At 59.5% G+C, this 22,555-nt stretch overlaps 1 protein-coding gene and 1 pseudogene across 1 annotated transcript; both read left to right on the top strand.

Annotated features, from left to right (window-relative positions):
• The first annotated feature begins 398 nt into the window (after positions 1-398).
• On the top strand, positions 399-6,996 carry LOC139358884 (serine protease 27-like). Its single transcript, XM_071080934.1, has 5 exons — positions 399-444; positions 4,024-4,050; positions 4,668-4,830; positions 6,192-6,463; positions 6,830-6,996. Exons 1-5 carry the CDS (start codon positions 399-401, stop codon positions 6,994-6,996), a joined length of 675 nt encoding a protein of 224 aa, XP_070937035.1.
• Positions 6,997-11,749: 4,753 nt separating this feature from the next.
• On the top strand, positions 11,750-19,721 carry LOC139358883 (serine protease 27-like; annotated as a pseudogene).
• Positions 19,722-22,555: the final 2,834 nt, after the last annotated feature.

Here is a 22,555-nt window from a genome sequence, read left to right as displayed (position 1 = left end):
GCGACAGAGCAAGACTCCGCCTCAAAAAATTAAAAAAATAAATAAAATAATAATAATGAATGAAGCTGGACGGACTTCGCGTGCACCGCGGTCAGCTTGGGGTGTGCTGGGTGTTCAGGGTCCGGGAACCAAGGCCAACGGCACCCCGCGCCGCGCTGACTTGAGGGGTCTGCCCGGGGGTCTCAGGGTTCAGGGCCAGGTCACAGAGGAGTCGGCTCTGGGCGCTTCCTTCCTGAGGAGAGGAGCTGGACAGGCCGGGCCATCGGGTTGGGCAGCATAGCCGGGCCTGTGCTCATCTCCAGCATAAAACTCCATTTCATGGAGCCTGCACCTCGCTCCTGCTTCAACACTTCTGCCACCGCCGACCCCAGCCCTGTGCCCCAGCCAGGCCTGAGGACATGAGGCGTCCCGCTGCGGTGCCGCTCCTGCTGCTGCTGTGTTTTGGTGAGTGACAAAGGTGCAGGGTCGGGGAGCTGCAGTCGCCCAACAGGCCCCGCTGCACTGCCTGAGGCTTCAGCTCAGCCCCCTACTCCCTGGGACAGGCCAGGGCTGTGGGACAGGCCATCCCTCCTGCCCCTGAGCAGGTGGGAAGGCTCTAGATGTGTCAACTGGGGAGCCCAAAGTGGGGAGGGCAGGGTGGGAGGTGTGCACACAGGCCGCAGAGGACCCCACTGCCATAACTGGGCAAGGCCTCCTCCCATGCCTCTCCGTGGGCTCTGGTGTGCCAGTTCTGGCCAGGCTCCCTGCTTCCTGCCACTTCATTCTCTCCAGCCTCTCCCCCCATTCTCTAGGTGAGGACAGAAGCCTCGTATGTGCAGGATGTGAACTCAGGCTCCAAGTGCCTGGACCATCATTCTTGGGGTGGGAGGGTGGCCGAGCCAGGGCTGCTGCCTGTGCCTGGAAGCCCCAGCAGGCTGGCTGCGGGCTCAATAGAGAGCTGGGGGCAGGGGGTGCAGGTGGCAGAGGGCCCTATCCCCTGCTGACAGAGGAACTGGCAATGCGCCACTGTGCCGTCTCCCAGTCCTGGGTCAGGGATAGCAGGTGCCAACCAGGGGGCCCCACCTGCCAGGTCCTCCCTGCAGGTCAGGACACTCTCTGTCAGGGAAACCCTCTCACATTCCTGGGCTAGCCTGGCCAGCCCGGCAGCCACCACACTTCCCTGTCCTCAAGTCACCTCCCGGGGCTGGGTCGGGTCATCCCAGGCTGCAGCTTAGCCAGCACTCCTGGCTTCCTAGTTCTCCTGGGCAGGAGGGCACCAGAGTGGCCCCTCTGGCCCGGCCTCCCCCACCCCATCCCCCCCAGCCTCCCAGCACAAGGATGATGGTGCCTTCTGAGCGAGCCATCTGCACAGAAGGTGGAAGGCAGTGACTGCCCCTGAGCGGGGTGAGGAACCAAGGTCATTGCCAAAACTCTTGGGCAATGAGTTTAGCAGTTGGTTCACCAACAGCTATGACCAGAGGCTGGACTCCTGGATGCGTCCTCACCCCCAGCCCCAGGGTGGCACCCCCACCAGGTCTTTGGCTGGCACCCACTAGAGTCCTAGGCTTCACCATCCCCACCAGCTACCAGCGAATCACAGGCCCAGGCCCCAAACAATGCTCCCGACATCCCCGGCACCCCTGTCTGTTGCTTCCAGCCCCCACAAGGCGCCCACCCTGGAGGGCTCAGCTCTCCACATCACCCATTTCCGATCAGCCCCCACAGCCACACTTGTGTCTCTCCACACATTTCCTGAGCTCAGGTCCCCCAGACGCAGCCTTTGCCTTCTTGGAGCTCCTGGGCTAAGATAAGACTTGATTCTGGCTCCAGGGTGTTGTAGGCAGAGCTCCCATCAGAAGGACAGAGAGCTAGAGAGAGAGTATGGGGCTTCCAAGATAGACAATGCAAGCAGCAAGGAAGGCTTCCTGGAGGAGGCAGCATTCAGTTGGGCCTTGATCTCTAGATCAAGACTAGGACTTGGCTGGGCGCCGTGGCTCACGCCTGTAATCCCAGCACTTTGGGAGGCCGAGGTCAGGAGATCGAGACCATGGTGAAACCCCGTCTCTACTAAAAAATACAAAAAATTAGCTGGGCGCGGTGGTGGGCACCTGTAGTCCCAGCTACTTGGGAGACTGAGGCAGGAGAATGGCATGAACCCGGGAGGCGGAGCTTTCAGTGAGCTGAGATTGTGCCACTGTACTCCAGCCTGGGTGACACAGTGAGACTTTGTCTCAAAAAAAAAAAAAAAAAAAAAAAAGAAGACTAGGATTTACAGAGACTAGGGGAAGGGCATCCAGATTGTGGGGTGAGGGGAGCAAGCACTCACAGGCCAGAAGACTCTGCCTAAATGAGAAGTACAGGGTCACTTCAGGAAGGAAGGATCTGCACGGGGAGGAGGCATCGCTGGAGGGGGCAGTGCTCAGGCCGGGAGCATAGAGACACAGCTTCTGCAGACTCCCAGAGGGTGAGAAGGCCTGACAGTATGCGCTCTTCTGCAAGCAGGATCCTCAGGCTTGGAAGGAGCAAGGGGTCGGGGTTGGGGGGGGGTCAGGGAATAACCCTCCTGGGGGTGTTTGCATTTTAAAAGGGCACCTAATTAGCACAAATTAATGAGCAGAGCATCCAGGGCAGACTCTCCATTTCCCGTTGCTCCTGACCCCGCATCTGCAGGGGACCCCTTTGCCTGCCCTGCACCTTCTCTACCTCCTCCTCCTGCCCATCCACAGCTGCCCCCTCGCAGCTTGCTGCCTTATTGTCCAGCACCCCCCAGGGGTGTCTCTGCCCACCAATGGTGTTGGGGAAGGTGCCCCCCAGACTGTGAGCCAGACAGGAAGGAAGAGGATGCCGTAAAAACCCTCGGGGTGCTTGAGCACTCCATGGCCACTTCCTGTCCCCACAGCCCCTTGACTTCAGGGAACTGGTTATCTTTTCCAGGCGGAGCGAAGACATGGTCCATAGCAGCCAGGCTGGGTCCCAGAAGGCACTGGAGGTTAAGGGGAAGCTGAGGGCCGAGATGTGGGGAGGTGCCTGTTCTAACCCCCCGCCCAGCTACGGGCAAATCTGCCCCCACAGAAGCAGACGCACGGAGTGCAGGGGTGGTGAGAGGACTCAAGGCCAGGCAGTTCCAGGCTTTGCTACCCCTGGGGCTGTACACTGTGGTCCTGACTGGGGTCTCCAAGCTGGGGTAGAGGCTCCAGTGTTTGGTTAAAGGCCCAGCAAGAGGTCCTTTGTGTCCTCGGTGTGGGAGGCAATGTCCCATCCTTGGTTCCCCTGAACGATCCCATACCTTACTTCTCTTCCTGGCCCCTCACCGTATCCGCCCCAAAGTCCCCCTTGCACAGTCCAGCAGGGGGTCCTGGGTCTCGCCTGCAGAGCCTGCTGCATGCCTGGGAGAGGGGTCAGCTCTTGGGACTCTGGAATCTTGACAAGGCTGATCTCTGGTGGCCAATGCAGACCACTGTACCTTCTCTACCCCCCTGAGGCCAGGGCGAAGCCTGTGGGGCTCAGGCCTCAGCCTCAGGACCAAAGTGAGACTTGGGGAAGAAGACCTGCCCATTCTGGAGCAGACTGTGAGAGAGCCTGGGCAGCTCAAATGCAGAGACAGTTCCTGGGCCTCTTCTGCTCCAAGCTGTTCCAGGAGAAAAGGCCAACCCCACAGTGTCAGGGCTGAAGGCTGGACCCTCCCCAGAAACTTCCAGACAAGGATGGGTGGGGAGTGTGGAGAGAGAGAACCCTTGCCAGGATGAGAAGGGGACATCTAGCCTGGGGATCCCTTCACTGGCACCTCCTGACCAGCTCCCCATGTGGCAAGGAGCATCCACCCTTGCAGATAAGCTCTGGCCCATGGGCCTGGGCCTGAGCATATGGCAGAGCCAGCCCTGGGGGGAAACTGCAGGCCCTTGGGCTCTCCTGTGAGGTCCCTCTGTGGACTGTCCTTCTGGAGTCCTCCGGAGCAGGGGAGGGTCAGTGGAGAGGGGCTGCATGGTTGGGGAGGGTAGGCCAGGCTGCACCTGGCCTGGCTGATCACCCTCTCCTCACTTCCAGGGTCTCAGGTGGCCAAGGCAGCAACAGGTAAGCACCCAAGGCCCTGGGGTGGGAGGGACAGGAGCCGGCTGGACTGAAACAGGGACACTCACACCGAGAGGGAATTTGGAACGCAAAGGGCACTGGAGAATTCCAGAGGAGGGGAAAGTGGGGGCTGCGTGGAACTGGAGCCCAGAAAGGAGAGGAGGAGGAAGGTCCACATGGGAGCAGGATGGCCAGCACAGAGCATTGAGGCGCAGCGCAGGACAAGGGTGGCGGGGTCTGAGGATCACCCTGAAAAGTGACCGGCCCCCTCTGGGTGGCTCCCTTGCAGAGGGCATGACACCCGTTCCATCCTTCCAGGTGCCTGTTTGGGTCAGGCCCTAGGACAAGACCCTTCCCGGGTTATCTCAGTGTCTCTGTGGCCCCCACGAGGCAGCTGTTAGGTTGCCCTTCCCCGCATGGAGAGCCAGACTCAGGGGGCAACTAGGGAGGGTCTGCCTGTATCCCAGGCTGCCCAGAAGCTCAGGCCTCGCACTTCCCCAAGGTCTTCGGGCAGGTCAGGGGCAGGAGGGCCGAGGACTGGAGTGTGAGGCTGAGGGCTGAGCCTCGGCCATGGAACCAGCCCCAGTGAGCGCCCCCACCCACACCCCATGCTCCCCCAGCCTGTGGGCACACCAGGATGCTGAACCGAATGGTGGGCGGGCAGGACGCGCAGGAGGGCGAGTGGCCCTGGCAAGTCAGCATCCAGCGCAACGGAAGCCACTTCTGCGGGGGCAGCCTCATCGCGGAGCGGTGGGTCCTGACGGCCGCGCACTGCTTCCCCAAGTGAGTCCGCCCGCCCCTGCCCCCGCCCGCAGCGCTGACAGCGCCCCGCGCGCGGCCGGTTCAGCACCCGCCGCGGACAGCGCCCGCCGCGCCAAGTCCTGCGGGTGACCTCCCTGGGGGCTCCTGGTCCAGCCCCGCCTCCTTTCCAGCCAGATGCTTCCCTTAGGTCCAACCCCAGGGCTAACTTCCAACTGCAACCGCTGCTCCCGCCCGCGGGAGGCGCCTCGCACGGCCTCCAACCCCCTCCATCCCCTCCACCCACTCCCTGTGGGTCCCTGCGGAAGCCGCCGGCAGGTTCTGCACACCGGCCTGTCCTGTCCTTTCCCCATCCCGCATACACCTCAGCTCCACGACACTCTTCCCAGGAGGAACTCTGCTCACAAAGCCCAAGGACCAGACAGAATGGCCCTTCCTCCCCTCACCCACATGAGCCACCCCAGAAAGCCCTGAGCAGAGGCCAGGCCACCCAGCCCTCTGCCGTGTATGAACCACCTGGCCCCACACCTTCTGTGTGTCTCAAGTTCCTCACCTCACACCTCACCACCACAGCTCTAATTATTTTAAACCCCACATCTTTTTCTTTTTTCTTTTTTCTTCTTCATCTTTAAAAGAGTATCATGACAAAAAACCCACATCTTAAATTCAGATACTCATGGCCAGGCACGATGGCTCATGCCCATAATCCCAGCACTTTGGGAGGCCAAGGCGGGCAGATTAGTTGAACCCAGGAGTTCAAGACCAGCCTGGGCAACATAGCAAGACCCTATCTGTACTACTTAAAAAAAAAAAAAAATACCCAGGTGCAGTGGTGCCTGTGGTCCCAAGTACTCAGGAAGCTGAGGTGGGAGGATGGCTTGAACCCAGGGGTTGGAGGCTGCAATGAGCGACAATTGTGTCACTGCTCTGCAGCCTGGGTGACAGAATGAGAACTCTGTCTCTAAGGGGAAAAAAAAAATCAGAAACTTGGGCTGAGAGAGGGCAGGTCACCTGCCAGAGGCCCACAGGTGGTGCTGGCCCTGCTGCACCTGGAGGGTAGTTCTCTCCCAGCCAGCCTTTCGGGTAGGCACTGTGGCTGTCCCCATAGCACAGATGCGAAAGCTGCGTCACAGAGAACTTGTTAGGTGACTTCCCCAAGGTCACACAGCGGCCAGGGGTGGAGGTGGAAATCTGAGGAGGGCGGTCTGGCTTCAATGTAAACATGCATCACTGCTACACCTGGCTGTCCTAGAGATGGCTCTCAAAGACAGCATGCAGAGAGAGGTGTGGGGCACGATGGTGGCCAGAGAAGGAGCCCCAGCCCCTCCTGGGCCTGTCCCCACATGAGGGGCAGCCTCACACGGCCTCTCTGCTTCTCCCGCCAGCACCTCTGAGATGTCCCTGTACCAGGTCCTGCTGGGGGCAAGGCAGCTAGTGCAGCCAGGGCCGCACGCTGTGTATGCCCGGGTGAGGCGGGTGGAGAGCAACCCCCTGTACGAGGGCATGGCCTCCAGTGCCGACGTGGCCCTCGTGGAGCTGGAGGAACCAGTGTCCTTCACCAATTACATCCTCCCCGTGCGCCTGCCCGACCCCTCGGTGATCTTTGAGACGGGCATGAACTGCTGGGTCACTGGCTGGGGCAGCTCCAGTGAACAAGGTAAGGAAACACGGCTAGGAAATAATGAGGGATGTGCCTCAAGAAGGCCCAGGGCGGCTTGGGGGCCACTCTGAACCCACAGTCTTCCTGTTGCTGTATTAATACACACACCCGGTCTCTGTTCACATAGGTGGGGCTGAGGGGAGCAGCAGCAGACCCAGAAGGAAGAGGGGGTGAAGGGAGACGGGGACAGAAAGGGCCCAGCCTGCTGCCTGGAAGGAGGGAGGATGTCTGCCCCACAGTGCCCTAGGCCAGAGATAGTCTAAACATGAGGAAAGGGCAGGCAGGAAGGAGTGGTGGTTCCCGAGGCCGTGGGTTCTTGATGAGGAAGTCTGTTGAGCCCCGGGCCGTTCTGACCCTCCCCAGACCGCCTGCCCAACCCGCGGATCCTGCAGAAACTCGCTGTGCCCATCATTGACACGCCCAAGTGCAACCTGCTCTGCAGCAAAGACGCCGAATTTGGCTATCAACCTAAAACCATCAAGAATGACATGCTGTGCGCGGGCTTTGAGGAGGGCAAGAAGGACGCCTGAAAGGTGGGAGCAATGTGGTGTCCACGGGGACTCAGTCCCCGCCTCCGGGCCCAGGGCAGGGTGGGATCATGCCCTGCTCCATGGGCTGTGCATTCCACCAGCTGAGCAGCTTGCTTCGAAAAAGCAGATTCCGGGCTGGGCGCGGTGGCTCATGCCTGTAATCCCAGCACTTTGGGAGGCTGCAGCAGGCGGATCACGAGGTCAGGAGATCAAGACCATCCTGGCTAACACGGTGAAACCGTCTCTACTAAAAATACAAAAAATTAGCCAGGCGTGGTGGTGGGTGCCTGTACTCCCAGCTACTTGGGAGGCTGAGGCAGGAGAATGGCGTGAACCCGGGAGGCGGAGCTTGCAGTGAGCCGAGATCACGCCACTGCACTCCAGCCTGGGAGACACAGCGAGACTCCGTCTCAAAAAATAAATAAATAAATAAATAAATAAATAAATAAATAAATTTTATAAGCCTACAATTAAATACATTATATTTAAAAAAAATAAAGGTAGAGGCCGGCGCGGTGGCTCACGCCTGCAATCCTAGCACTTTGGGAAGCTGAGGCTGGTGGATCACCTGAGGTCAGGAGTTCAAGACCAATCTGGGCAACACGGTGAAACCCCGTCTCTACTAAAAAAATGCAAAAAAATTAGCTGGGCATGGTGGCGGGCGCCTGTAGTCCCAGCTACTCGGGAGGCTGAGGCAGGAGAATGGCGTGAACCGGGAGGCAGAGCCTGCAATGAGCCAAGATCATGCCACTGCACTCCAGCCTGGGCAACAGAGCAAGACTCCATCTCAACAAAAAACAAAAAACAAAAAACGAACATACTATAACTTAAAGAAACAAAACAAAACAAAACAAACAAAAAAAACCACCAGGCGTGGTGACTCATGCCTGTAATCCCAGCACTTTTGGAGGCCGAGGCGGTGGATCGCCTGGGGTCAGGAGTTCAAGACCAGCCTGAACAACACGGTGAAACCCTGTCTCTACTAAAAATACAAAAATTAGCCAGGCATGGTGGCGGGCCCCTGTAGTCCCAGCTACTTGGGAGGCTGAGGCAGGAGAATGATGTAAACCCAGGAGGCAGAACTTGCAGTGAGCTGAGATCCGGCCACTGCACTCCAACCTGGGCGACAGAGTGAGACTCCGTCTCAAAAAAAAAAAAAAAAAAAAAAGAATGGACTTGAATATTAATAACTAAGGGCCGCTGGCCAGGTGCAGTGGCTCATGCCTGTAATCTCACTTTGAGAGGCCAATGCAGGCAGATTACATGAAGTTAGGAGTTTGAGACCAGCCTGGGAAATATGGTGAAACCCTGGCTCTACTAAAATTACAAAAATTAGCTAGGTGTAGTGGTGGGCACCTGTAATCCCAGGTACTCAGGAGGCTGAGGCAGGAGAATTGTTTGACCCTGGGAGACAGAGGATGGAGTGAGCCAAGATCACACCACTGCACTCCAGCCTGAGTGAGAGAGCAAGACTGTGTCTCCAAAATTAATAATAATAATAATAATTAAGGGCATTTTTAGAAGTTGGATTATCTTCAATATTTAGTCATTAATTTTCTCTTAAAAATTTGGGAAACATTTTGCCTATTCCTCAAAAAATTAAATGAAGAATTCCCATTTGATCCAGCAATTCCACTTCTGGGTATATTCACAAAAGAATTGAAAGCAGTGTCTAAAACAGATATCTGTACACCCAAGTTCAAGCATCATTATTCACAAAAGCCAAAAGGTGGAAACAGGCTGGGCACGGTGGCTCACGCCTATAATCCCAGCACTTTGGGAGGCTGAGGCGGGTGGATCACCTGAGGTCGGGAGTTCGAGACCAGCCTGGCCAATATGGCGAAACTCTGTCTCTACTAAAAATACAAAAATTAGCTGGCCGTGGTGGCATGTGCCTGCAATCCCAGCTACTAGAGGGGCTGAGACAGGAGGAACGCTTGAACCTGGGAGGCAGAGGTTGCAGTGAGCCGAGATTGTGCCACTGCACTCCAGCCTGGGCAACAGAGTGAGATTCTGTCTCAAAAACAAACAAACAAACAAACAAAAAACCATAAAAATCTTTCTGGATTTTAACGCCCTCTTCATTTGTTGGGTGGTTGCTGTGAGGAAGGGGCCTGTTCTCAGCCTTGGGTCCGTGGGCTCCAGGCACAGGGACATGGAGGCGAGTCTGGGTTCCTGATTCTCTAATCGCCGGCGTGGCTGTGCCTTGTTCCTCAAGAGCCCAGCTTTCCCTGTCGTCCTCTTGACTTTTGTCACTTGCTTGAATTTTTTTTTTTTTTTTTGAGAGGAGTCTCGCTGTGTGGCCCAGGCTGGAGTGCAGTGGCCCGATCTCGGCTCACTGCAGGCTCCACCTCCCGGGTTCACGCCATTCTCCCGCCTCAGCCTCCGAGTAGCTGGGACTACAGGCGCCCGCCACCACGCCCGGCTAGGTTTTTTTTTTTTTTGTATTTTTAGTAGAGACGGGGTTTCACCGTGTTAGCCAGGATGGTCTCGATCTCCTGACCTCGTGATCCACCCACCTCGGCCTCCCAAAGTGCTGGGATTACACGCTTGAGCCACCGTGCCCGGCCAACTTGCTTGAATTTAAGGCGGAGCCACCCTTAGAAGAATGGGCTTAAAAGGAGGGTTAGGGAGCAGACACCAAGGAACACAGAGAAAGGTGCCAAGAGGAAGTAGTTACCTGAGAGGCTCTAAGACTGCCTCTGAGAGCCCACCAGTGACCCGACCATCGGGTGCTGGAGAAATGTGGTCACCCAGACACTTTGAAACACTTTCTGTGGTTTATAATAATAATAATTATTATTATTAATTTTTTTTTTTTGAGACGTTGTCTCACTGTCTCCCAGGCTGAAGTGCAGTGGTGTAATCTTGTGTCCCTACCATCTCCGCCTCCCGGGTTCAAGTGATTCTCCTGCCTCAGTCTCCTGAGTAGCTAGGATCACAGGCGCCCACCACCATGTCCGGCTAATTTTGTATTTTAGTAGAGATGGGGTATTTTGTCTTTCACCATGTTGGCCAGGCTGGTCTCGAACTCCTGACCTCAGGTGATCCGTCTGCCTTGGCCTCCCAAAGTGTTGGGATTACAGGTGTGAGCCACTGCACCTGGCCCATCGCGGTTTATAATTAGAGATTATCTGCTAAATGATGTCCTGTCCTCTCCCTCACACTGTGAGGTGAGGTCTGTTTGAGTCACGTCTGTATTCCCCAAACCTGGGACGGTATTGGGCTCAAATCCGTTCAGAAATGATTGACTGAATGAATGAATAAATGAATGAATACGTTTGGAGTCTCCTCTTCCCACTCCGCCCTCCCTCGTTCCCTCGTTCCCTCCAGCCCCCCAGGGACTGCCCAGCCCGCCTCCCACCCCCGACCCGGGAACTCCAGGGACTAGAGCGGGAGGGGCGGGGAGGGTGGGAGGGGGCGGTGGAGGCGGAGAGGTGGGAGGGCAGGGCTAGGGAGGGCTGCTCAGGGAGCCGGAGCCGCGACCAGGAGGCTGGGAGAGCCCCGCCCGCGCCCCGGACGTCTGCGCCGCGCCCCGCGCCCACCAGAGGGCAGCACCACGACGCGCGCGGACAAGGCTGAGGCGGGAACGCCCTCACCCCCTAGCCCCGCCCGGAGCCGCCCGGGCCCCGCCCCGCCCACGAGTACACCCCCGGCGCCGGCGGGGAAACTGAGGCCCGGCGCCCCCGACCCCGCGGCCCGGCCCCACTCTGGCTCTGACGTCAGCTCCGTGCCCCAAATAACTTCCTCCCCGAGTCTCTTACGCCGCGGCGCCGCGCCCACAGCCAGGCGGCAACACCGAGACTGTCACCACGGCCCGGCCTTCCCGGAGCCGCTTCCGCCCCGCCTGGTGCCGGGAAGCACCCGTCCCACCCGAGGGACGGCAGCCGGAGCCAGTGTCGGCCACCTGGGCCGGGCTGACGCGCGCCTGGGGGACTTCTGGGGCCTGGTGTCCCGGGAGGAGGGTCGCTGGGGCCAACCCCGGACCCCGCCCCATGTCCCATCGCCTCCCCTGCCCTTGGCCCCACAAACACCCCTGTCCCTGACTTTCCCACCAGCGCTGCCTAGCCCCACTGTGTTCCGTCGGCGCTCAATAAAATACTGAATGAGGCCGGGCGCGGTGGCTCATCCCTGTAATCCCAGCACTTTGGAAGGCTGAGGACCGATCACGATGTCAGGAGATCGCGACCAGCCTGGCCAACATGGTGAAACCCCGTCTCTACTAAAATACAAAAAATTAGCCGGGCATGTTGGCGGGTGACTTTAGTCCCAGCTACTCTGGAAGCTGAGGCAGGAGAATGGCTTGAACCCGGGAGGCGGAGCTTGCAGTGAACCGAGATTGCGCTCCAGCCTGGGCGACAGAGCAAGACTCCGCCTCAAAAAATTAAAAAAATAAATAAAATAATAATAATGAATGAAGCTGGACGGACTTCGCGTGCACCGCGGTCAGCTTGGGGTGTGCTGGGTGTTCAGGGTCCAGGAACCAAGGCCAACGGCACCCCGCGCCGCGCTGACTTGAGGGGTCTGCCCGGGGGTCTCAGGGTTCAGGGCCAGGTCACAGAGGAGTCGGCTCTGGGCGCTTCCTTCCTGAGGAGAGGAGCTGGACAGGCCGGGCCATCGGGTTGGGCAGCATAGCCGGGCCTGTGCTCATCTCCAGCATAAAACTCCATTTCATGGAGCCTGCACCTCGCTCCTGCTTCAACACTTCTGCCACCGCCGACCCCAGCCCTGTGCCCCAGCCAGGCCTGAGGACATGAGGCGTCCCGCTGCGGTGCCGCTCCTGCTGCTGCTGTGTTTTGGTGAGTGACAAAGGTGCAGGGTCGGGGAGCTGCAGTCGCCCAACAGGCCCCGCTGCACTGCCTGAGGCTTCAGCTCAGCCCCCTACTCCCTGGGACAGGCCAGGGCTGTGGGACAGGCCATCCCTCCTGCCCCTGAGCAGGTGGGAAGGCTCTAGATGTGTCAACTGGGGAGCCCAAAGTGGGGAGGGCAGGGTGGGAGGTGTGCACACAGGCCGCAGAGGACCCCACTGCCATAACTGGGCAAGGCCTCCTCCCATGCCTCTCCGTGGGCTCTGGTGTGCCAGTTCTGGCCAGGCTCCCTGCTTCCTGCCACTTCATTCTCTCCAGCCTCTCCCCCCATTCTCTAGGTGAGGACAGAAGCCTCGTATGTGCAGGATGTGAACTCAGGCTCCAAGTGCCTGGACCATCATTCTTGGGGTGGGAGGGTGGCCGAGCCAGGGCTGCTGCCTGTGCCTGGAAGCCCCAGCAGGCTGGCTGCGGGCTCAATAGAGAGCTGGGGGCAGGGGGTGCAGGTGGCAGAGGGCCCTATCCCCTGCTGACAGAGGAACTGGCAATGCGCCACTGTGCCGTCTCCCAGTCCTGGGTCAGGGATAGCAGGTGCCAACCAGGGGGCCCCACCTGCCAGGTCCTCCCTGCAGGTCAGGACACTCTCTGTCAGGGAAACCCTCTCACATTCCTGGGCTAGCCTGGCCAGCCCGGCAGCCACCACACTTCCCTGTCCTCAAGTCACCTCCCGGGGCTGGGTCGGGTCATCCCAGGCTGCAGCTTAGCCAGCACTCCTGGCTTCCTAGTTCTCCTGGGCAGGAGGGCACCAGAGTGGCCCCTCTGGCCCGGCCTCCCCCACCCCATCCCCCCCAGCCTCCCAGCACAAGGATGATGGTGCCTTCTGAGCGAGCCATCTGCACAGAAGGTGGAAGGCAGTGACTGCCCCTGAGCGGGGTGAGGAACCAAGGTCATTGCCAAAACTCTTGGGCAATGAGTTTAGCAGTTGGTTCACCAACAGCTATGACCAGAGGCTGGACTCCTGGATGCGTCCTCACCCCCAGCCCCAGGGTGGCACCCCCACCAGGTCTTTGGCTGGCACCCACTAGAGTCCTAGGCTTCACCATCCCCACCAGCTACCAGCGAATCACAGGCCCAGGCCCCAAACAATGCTCCCGACATCCCCGGCACCCCTGTCTGTTGCTTCCAGCCCCCACAAGGCGCCCACCCTGGAGGGCTCAGCTCTCCACATCACCCATTTCCGATCAGCCCCCACAGCCACACTTGTGTCTCTCCACACATTTCCTGAGCTCAGGTCCCCCAGACGCAGCCTTTGCCTTCTTGGAGCTCCTGGGCTAAGATAAGACTTGATTCTGGCTCCAGGGTGTTGTAGGCAGAGCTCCCATCAGAAGGACAGAGAGCTAGAGAGAGAGTATGGGGCTTCCAAGATAGACAATGCAAGCAGCAAGGAAGGCTTCCTGGAGGAGGCAGCATTCAGTTGGGCCTTGATCTCTAGATCAAGACTAGGACTTGGCTGGGCGCCGTGGCTCACGCCTGTAATCCCAGCACTTTGGGAGGCCGAGGTCAGGAGATCGAGACCATGGTGAAACCCCGTCTCTACTAAAAAATACAAAAAATTAGCTGGGCGCGGTGGTGGGCACCTGTAGTCCCAGCTACTTGGGAGACTGAGGCAGGAGAATGGCATGAACCCGGGAGGCGGAGCTTTCAGTGAGCTGAGATTGTGCCACTGTACTCCAGCCTGGGTGACACAGTGAGACTTTGTCTCAAAAAAAAAAAAAAAAAAAAAAAAGAAGACTAGGATTTACAGAGACTAGGGGAAGGGCATCCAGATTGTGGGGTGAGGGGAGCAAGCACTCACAGGCCAGAAGACTCTGCCTAAATGAGAAGTACAGGGTCACTTCAGGAAGGAAGGATCTGCACGGGGAGGAGGCATCGCTGGAGGGGGCAGTGCTCAGGCCGGGAGCATAGAGACACAGCTTCTGCAGACTCCCAGAGGGTGAGAAGGCCTGACAGTATGCGCTCTTCTGCAAGCAGGATCCTCAGGCTTGGAAGGAGCAAGGGGTCGGGGTTGGGGGGGGGTCAGGGAATAACCCTCCTGGGGGTGTTTGCATTTTAAAAGGGCACCTAATTAGCACAAATTAATGAGCAGAGCATCCAGGGCAGACTCTCCATTTCCCGTTGCTCCTGACCCCGCATCTGCAGGGGACCCCTTTGCCTGCCCTGCACCTTCTCTACCTCCTCCTCCTGCCCATCCACAGCTGCCCCCTCGCAGCTTGCTGCCTTATTGTCCAGCACCCCCCAGGGGTGTCTCTGCCCACCAATGGTGTTGGGGAAGGTGCCCCCCAGACTGTGAGCCAGACAGGAAGGAAGAGGATGCCGTAAAAACCCTCGGGGTGCTTGAGCACTCCATGGCCACTTCCTGTCCCCACAGCCCCTTGACTTCAGGGAACTGGTTATCTTTTCCAGGCGGAGCGAAGACATGGTCCATAGCAGCCAGGCTGGGTCCCAGAAGGCACTGGAGGTTAAGGGGAAGCTGAGGGCCGAGATGTGGGGAGGTGCCTGTTCTAACCCCCCGCCCAGCTACGGGCAAATCTGCCCCCACAGAAGCAGACGCACGGAGTGCAGGGGTGGTGAGAGGACTCAAGGCCAGGCAGTTCCAGGCTTTGCTACCCCTGGGGCTGTACACTGTGGTCCTGACTGGGGTCTCCAAGCTGGGGTAGAGGCTCCAGTGTTTGGTTAAAGGCCCAGCAAGAGGTCCTTTGTGTCCTCGGTGTGGGAGGCAATGTCCCATCCTTGGTTCCCCTGAACGATCCCATACCTTACTTCTCTTCCTGGCCCCTCACCGTATCCGCCCCAAAGTCCCCCTTGCACAGTCCAGCAGGGGGTCCTGGGTCTCGCCTGCAGAGCCTGCTGCATGCCTGGGAGAGGGGTCAGCTCTTGGGACTCTGGAATCTTGACAAGGCTGATCTCTGGTGGCCAATGCAGACCACTGTACCTTCTCTACCCCCCTGAGGCCAGGGCGAAGCCTGTGGGGCTCAGGCCTCAGCCTCAGGACCAAAGTGAGACTTGGGGAAGAAGACCTGCCCATTCTGGAGCAGACTGTGAGAGAGCCTGGGCAGCTCAAATGCAGAGACAGTTCCTGGGCCTCTTCTGCTCCAAGCTGTTCCAGGAGAAAAGGCCAACCCCACAGTGTCAGGGCTGAAGGCTGGACCCTCCCCAGAAACTTCCAGACAAGGATGGGTGGGGAGTGTGGAGAGAGAGAACCCTTGCCAGGATGAGAAGGGGACATCTAGCCTGGGGATCCCTTCACTGGCACCTCCTGACCAGCTCCCCATGTGGCAAGGAGCATCCACCCTTGCAGATAAGCTCTGGCCCATGGGCCTGGGCCTGAGCATATGGCAGAGCCAGCCCTGGGGGGAAACTGCAGGCCCTTGGGCTCTCCTGTGAGGTCCCTCTGTGGACTGTCCTTCTGGAGTCCTCCGGAGCAGGGGAGGGTCAGTGGAGAGGGGCTGCATGGTTGGGGAGGGTAGGCCAGGCTGCACCTGGCCTGGCTGATCACCCTCTCCTCACTTCCAGGGTCTCAGGTGGCCAAGGCAGCAACAGGTAAGCACCCAAGGCCCTGGGGTGGGAGGGACAGGAGCCGGCTGGACTGAAACAGGGACACTCACACCGAGAGGGAATTTGGAACGCAAAGGGCACTGGAGAATTCCAGAGGAGGGGAAAGTGGGGGCTGCGTGGAACTGGAGCCCAGAAAGGAGAGGAGGAGGAAGGTCCACATGGGAGCAGGATGGCCAGCACAGAGCATTGAGGCGCAGCGCAGGACAAGGGTGGCGGGGTCTGAGGATCACCCTGAAAAGTGACCGGCCCCCTCTGGGTGGCTCCCTTGCAGAGGGCATGACACCCGTTCCATCCTTCCAGGTGCCTGTTTGGGTCAGGCCCTAGGACAAGACCCTTCCCGGGTTATCTCAGTGTCTCTGTGGCCCCCACGAGGCAGCTGTTAGGTTGCCCTTCCCCGCATGGAGAGCCAGACTCAGGGGGCAACTAGGGAGGGTCTGCCTGTATCCCAGGCTGCCCAGAAGCTCAGGCCTCGCACTTCCCCAAGGTCTTCGGGCAGGTCAGGGGCAGGAGGGCCGAGGACTGGAGTGTGAGGCTGAGGGCTGAGCCTCGGCCATGGAACCAGCCCCAGTGAGCGCCCCCACCCACACCCCATGCTCCCCCAGCCTGTGGGCACACCAGGATGCTGAACCGAATGGTGGGCGGGCAGGACGCGCAGGAGGGCGAGTGGCCCTGGCAAGTCAGCATCCAGCGCAACGGAAGCCACTTCTGCGGGGGCAGCCTCATCGCGGAGCGGTGGGTCCTGACGGCCGCGCACTGCTTCCCCAAGTGAGTCCGCCCGCCCCTGCCCCCGCCCGCAGCGCTGACAGCGCCCCGCGCGCGGCCGGTTCAGCACCCGCCGCGGACAGCGCCCGCCGCGCCAAGTCCTGCGGGTGACCTCCCTGGGGGCTCCTGGTCCAGCCCCGCCTCCTTTCCAGCCAGATGCTTCCCTTAGGTCCAACCCCAGGGCTAACTTCCAACTGCAACCGCTGCTCCCGCCCGCGGGAGGCGCCTCGCACGGCCTCCAACCCCCTCCATCCCCTCCACCCACTCCCTGTGGGTCCCTGCGGAAGCCGCCGGCAGGTTCTGCACACCGGCCTGTCCTGTCCTTTCCCCATCCCGCATACACCTCAGCTCCACGACACTCTTCCCAGGAGGAACTCTGCTCACAAAGCCCAAGGACCAGACAGAATGGCCCTTCCTCCCCTCACCCACATGAGCCACCCCAGAAAGCCCTGAGCAGAGGCCAGGCCACCCAGCCCTCTGCCGTGTATGAACCACCTGGCCCCACACCTTCTGTGTGTCTCAAGTTCCTCACCTCACACCTCACCACCACAGCTCTAATTATTTTAAACCCCACATCTTTTTCTTTTTTCTTTTTTCTTCTTCATCTTTAAAAGAGTATCATGACAAAAAACCCACATCTTAAATTCAGATACTTATGGCCAGGCACGATGGCTCATGCCCATAATCCCAGCACTTTGGGAGGCCAAGGCGGGCAGATTAGTTGAACCCAGGAGTTCAAGACCAGCCTGGGCAACATAGCAAGACCCTATCTGTACTACTTAAAAAAAAAAAAAATACCCAGGTGCAGTGGTGCCTGTGGTCCCAAGTACTCAGGAAGCTGAGGTGGGAGGATGGCTTGAACCCAGGGGTTGGAGGCTGCAATGAGCGACAATTGTGTCACTGCTCTGCAGCCTGGGTGACAGAATGAGAACTCTGTCTCTAAGGGGAAAAAAAAAATCAGAAACTTGGGCTGAGAGAGGGCAGGTCACCTGCCAGAGGCCCACAGGTGGTGCTGGCCCTGCTGCACCTGGAGGGTAGTTCTCTCCCAGCCAGCCTTTCGGGTAGGCACTGTGGCTGTCCCCATAGCACAGATGCGAAAGCTGCGTCACAGAGAACTTGTTAGGTGACTTCCCCAAGGTCACACAGCGGCCAGGGGTGGAGGTGGAAATCTGAGGAGGGCGGTCTGGCTTCAATGTAAACATGCATCACTGCTACACCTGGCTGTCCTAGAGATGGCTCTCAAAGACAGCATGCAGAGAGAGGTGTGGGGCACGATGGTGGCCAGAGAAGGAGCCCCAGCCCCTCCTGGGCCTGTCCCCACATGAGGGGCAGCCTCACACGGCCTCTCTGCTTCTCCCGCCAGCACCTCTGAGATGTCCCTGTACCAGGTCCTGCTGGGGGCAAGGCAGCTAGTGCAGCCAGGGCCGCACGCTGTGTATGCCCGGGTGAGGCGGGTGGAGAGCAACCCCCTGTACGAGGGCATGGCCTCCAGTGCCGACGTGGCCCTCGTGGAGCTGGAGGAACCAGTGTCCTTCACCAATTACATCCTCCCCGTGCGCCTGCCCGACCCCTCGGTGATCTTTGAGACGGGCATGAACTGCTGGGTCACTGGCTGGGGCAGCTCCAGTGAACAAGGTAAGGAAACACGGCTAGGAAATAATGAGGGATGTGCCTCAAGAAGGCCCAGGGCGGCTTGGGGGCCACTCTGAACCCACAGTCTTCCTGTTGCTGTATTAATACACACACCCGGTCTCTGTTCACATAGGTGGGGCTGAGGGGAGCAGCAGCAGACCCAGAAGGAAGAGGGGGTGAAGGGAGACGGGGACAGAAAGGGCCCAGCCTGCTGCCTGGAAGGAGGGAGGATGTCTGCCCCACAGTGCCCTAGGCCAGAGATAGTCTAAACATGAGGAAAGGGCAGGCAGGAAGGAGTGGTGGTTCCCGAGGCCGTGGGTTCTTGATGAGGAAGTCTGTTGAGCCCCGGGCCGTTCTGACCCTCCCCAGACCGCCTGCCCAACCCGCGGATCCTGCAGAAACTCGCTGTGCCCATCATTGACACGCCCAAGTGCAACCTGCTCTGCAGCAAAGACGCCGAATTTGGCTATCAACCTAAAACCATCAAGAATGACATGCTGTGCGCGGGCTTTGAGGAGGGCAAGAAGGACGCCTGAAAGGTGGGAGCAATGTGGTGTCCACGGGGACTCAGTCCCCGCCTCCGGGCCCAGGGCAGGGTGGGATCATGCCCTGCTCCATGGGCTGTGCATTCCACCAGCTGAGCAGCTTGCTTCGAAAAAGCAGATTCCGGGCTGGGCGCGGTGGCTCATGCCTGTAATCCCAGCACTTTGGGAGGCTGCAGCAGGCGGATCACGAGGTCAGGAGATCAAGACCATCCTGGCTAACACGGTGAAACCGTCTCTACTAAAAATACAAAAAATTAGCCAGGCGTGGTGGTGGGTGCCTGTACTCCCAGCTACTTGGGAGGCTGAGGCAGGAGAATGGCGTGAACCTGGGAGGCGGAGCTTGAAGTGAGCAGAGATCGCGCCACTGCACTCCAGCCTGGGCGACAGTGAGACTCTGTCTCAAAAAAGAAAAAGCAGATTCCTGGACCCCATCCCAGGAGTCAGTGGTTCTGGGGTGGGGCACAGGAAACTGCATTTTCTTTTTTTTTTGAGACAGAGTCTCCCTCTGTCGCCCAGGCTGGAGTGCAGTGGCCGCATCTCAGCTCACTGCAAGCTCCGCCTCCCGGGTCTACGCCATTCTCCTGCCTCAGCCTCCCGAGTAGCTGGGACTACAGGCGCCCGCCACCTCGCCCGGCTAGTTTTTTGTATTTTTTTTTAGTAGAGACGGGGTTTCACCGTATTAGCCAGGCTGGTCTCGATCTCCTGACCTTGTGATCCGCCCGTCTCGGCCTCCCAAAGTGCTGGGATTACAGGCTTGAGCCACCGCGCCCAGCCTGGAAACTGCATTTTCAACGCACACACCCCCTAGTTGATCTGGGGACACTAAAAAAATAGGCACTCTAGTCAATCAACTGGCAGGAGAGGGGGAGCCAGGCATGGAGGCTCTGGGATGGAGAGGAGTCCAGTGTGGAGCTACATGCCTCCTGTGCGGCTGCAACTGAGTCTCCGGGAACTCAAGGTGGGCTGACAGTGCCTCTGCATCCCCCACAGGGCGACTCGGGCGGCCCTCTGGTGTGCCTCGTGGGTCAGTCATGGCTGCAGGCCGGGGTGATCAGCTGGGGTGAAGGCTGCGCCCAGCAGAACCGCCCAGGTGTCTACATCCGTGTCACCGCCCACCACAACTGGATCCATCAGGTCATCCCCACACTGCAGTTCCAGCCAGCGAGGTCGGGCGGCCAGAAGCCAGACCCTCGGGGCCAGGAGCCCCTTGAGCAGAGCTCTGCACCCAGCCTGGCTGCCCACACCATCCTGCTGGTTCTCCCAGCGCTGCTGTTGCACCTCTGAGCCCCACCAGACTCATTTGTAAATAGTGCTCCTTCCTCCCCTCTCAAATACCGTTATTTTATTTATGTTTCCTCCAATAAAAACCCAGCCTGTGTGCCAGCTGCCCACGTGGGGATCCTTGGGCGACCCCAGCTGGTGAGGAGCTGTGAGTTGCAGAACAAGGCCCAGGCGGGAGATGTGGAGGGCTCTGGTCATCTTTGAATCAGCGGAAGGGAGCTGCAGCTGGTGTCTGAGGGGAGGGCGGCACCAGAGCATGGGACCCCTGTCAGGCGCCTCGCACAGGAGGCCCCCTGCTGCCACCTGTTCCTCTGTTCCCTCACCTCGAAGGCCGCCCCAGGGTGGACACTGCGGACAGCGACAGACACATGTGGAAAGGCCCTCAGGGCCATGCAGGAGCCGTGCCTGGGGGAGAGGAGGGCATGGAGGGGCTGGCTGGGCAGGAGCACCTCAGCCTCCCAAGCCTGCACTTCTGGCTGCCCATGTCTTGGTGCCACCCAACTTCTCTTAACCACTTCAGCAGGAGTGGTGACAGTTGTCCCCTCGGGTGGGTGCCCACACCTGTGCTTTCCTGCTCCTGGCACCCTTTGTCTCCGTGTCCTGGTGTCTCCCCTTGACCCTTGGCTCCTCTTCCTCTGCCCCATTCTTCAGTCTCCACCCCCATGCCGGAGTCCAGAGCAGCACGTGGTGGCAAGGGGGTGGCAAGGGGGTTAGGCTGGACATGCGCACGAGTACATCACACCCACACACACCTGTTCACATGCACACAGGCCCGGGGTATTCACCGAGGAATCAAACCAACACCCACTCAGCAAGCAGCTGCTGGGGACCAGCCCTGGGGACACCATGGGGAGCAAAACAGAAGGAATTCCCCGCTGGGCCCAACCCACCTCCCCAAGGGCTGCCCAGTGGTCCCCATGGGCCATTTCTTGCACTCATCTAGCCCAGGGGTGGGCGGGCAGGTCTAGGGGGCCTGTGTGCACAGCCCCATGGTGGAGCAGATGCACAAAGCCCAGGCAGAGGGAGAGACAGGCCCGGGGAGCAGCAGCACTGGGTGGTCCTAGCCGAGCAGGGACTGGCCAGGCCTCGCAGCCTTGGAGAGCCCCCAGTGAACCTGCACCCTGCTCTGGGCTGTGCAAGGAGTCCCATGCCCCCATGGTCAGGGGGAGGCTACAGGTTAGATGGTCTCAGGAGGGCAGCCCCTGCTTTGTGCTGAGATCCCAGACCCAGGATGTCAACAGGCGGATGCCCATGGGAGGGGAGCAGAAAACACTCTCTGCAGAGACTAGGGGTTAAGAAGGGAAAACAGGTCTATTCCATGCAATTAACAGCTCCCACGAAGCACGCTGTGAGAAGGACGCTAGGAAGGGACCAGTCCAGGTTGCCACAGGTCGCTTTTCCACCCTGGGGCGGGGGTGCAGCTCAGACTTTGCACGCTGCCACCAAGCAGGGCTCTGAGCCATCTGCCAGGTGGGCGGCAGCAGGGCCCCTGCCAGCTCCAGGAGGAACTCGAGGGAGAGCCTGGCACAGGACTGTGCACGTTCTGTGGCTCCCAGGGAGGCAGGCAGAGCGGGCGGCAGCCTTCATCCCCAGGCTCAGTTGGCCCATGTGTGCGCGCGCACACACACACACACACCATACCCATGCCACTCACAGGCACACACCACATGCCACACATCACATACAGCACATGTGCATGCCACACACACTATGCGCACACAGGCACACACCACACCCACACCATGTACAGCCAGTACGTACGTACACATATACACACACACACACACCACACACACAGCGGGAGCGCCGGGAAAGAAGTCTGTGGGCTCCATTCGGGAGCGGTGAACTGCGGTGAGGGGTCAGCCACAGGCTGGGCCTCCCTGTGCCAAGCCCCAGGCCTGGGAACGCTGGGGAGGAAGGGCTGGTCTGAGGGCAAACTGACCCATCTTGGGGGACATAGCTCAGAGTGCAGAGGTGCCGGAAGTCACCACCCCTCACAGACGCCACATCAGGGCCTTGGTGGCCGTACTGTGGGGCCAGCTCTTTATTACCCCAGCCAGCCACTGCCATGCGCTCTAGGAGGAAGGAGGGTGCCAGAAGTCCCTGCTGAATGGACACCAATAAATGCAGGGATGTCGAGGGTGGTGCCAGCTGCTGGAGGGCTCCAGTCATGGGCTCTGCAGGAAGCCTGGGGGGATGGGCACCCACGCGAGGCATCTGCACGTGCCCCGCCCCTGCCTCCTCTTCTGCCCTCACACTGGGCTTCCTGGAGTGGGGCGGGGCCCCAGCCCCCACAGTGGGTGGGCTATGCCGGAGCCCTAGGTCTGAGGAGGAACAGGGCTCCCTCCCTGCCCAGCAGACCCAGCGGCCCTAAGCGTCCTCGGCTTCAGGATCCAAACTGCACGGCTTGTCTGCTTTCCAGCCTTTTGCTTGGATGGGAGACCTGCTCTGGGCTTTGGCTAGGGATGCCTGCCATGCTGAGGCCTCTCCCAAGTGCCCACAACTCTACCCGGTCAAGGGGTTGCAAGGCCTAGCCAGGCTCCTGGTGGGAGTCAGGCAGTGGGAAGACCCCTTGGAGCAGAATCTGGGTCTCTCCCCTGCTCCCAACCCCTGTGCCGGCCTCATGCTGGGCTCCTGGAAGCCCAGTCACCCACTCCACCCCTCACCAGGGTGCTGCGGTCAGGCTGGGCCAGCCACACACCTGGAAACAGGATGGACAAGGCCACTACAGCCTGAGGCTCTGTGACCTCAGACAGCCAGGCCCTGGGGGACACCATGAATGGGAATCTCCTTGCAGGGGGGCAGGGAGTCCAAGGACCAGGTTCGCAGAGCAGCCACCAGGGGAAGTCATAGCAGCTGGGGAGGGGGTGCCAGGACCCCAGGACCTTCTCAGGAAGCTCCTGCTGTCACCACCTGGGC

This window comes from Macaca nemestrina, chromosome 15, assembly GCF_043159975.1.
Source record: "Macaca nemestrina isolate mMacNem1 chromosome 15, mMacNem.hap1, whole genome shotgun sequence".
Classification (NCBI taxonomy): domain Eukaryota; kingdom Metazoa; phylum Chordata; class Mammalia; order Primates; family Cercopithecidae; genus Macaca; species Macaca nemestrina.
The sequence above is the reverse complement of the archived record's forward strand: the minus strand, read 5'-3'. Positions and strand labels throughout refer to the sequence as shown.

Bases quoted from the DNA above. Each gene is read 5' to 3' on its own strand.
- LOC139358884 (XM_071080934.1), top strand. From the start codon at position 399: ATGAGGCGTCCCGCTGCGGTGCCGCTCCTGCTGCTGCTGTGTTTTG. The intron at 4,051-4,667 runs GTAAGCACCCAA...ATGCTCCCCCAG, and splicing joins GGTGGCCAAGGCAGCAACAG to CCTGTGGGCACACCAGGATG. The intron at 4,831-6,191 runs GTGAGTCCGCCC...TTCTCCCGCCAG, and splicing joins GCCGCGCACTGCTTCCCCAA to CACCTCTGAGATGTCCCTGT.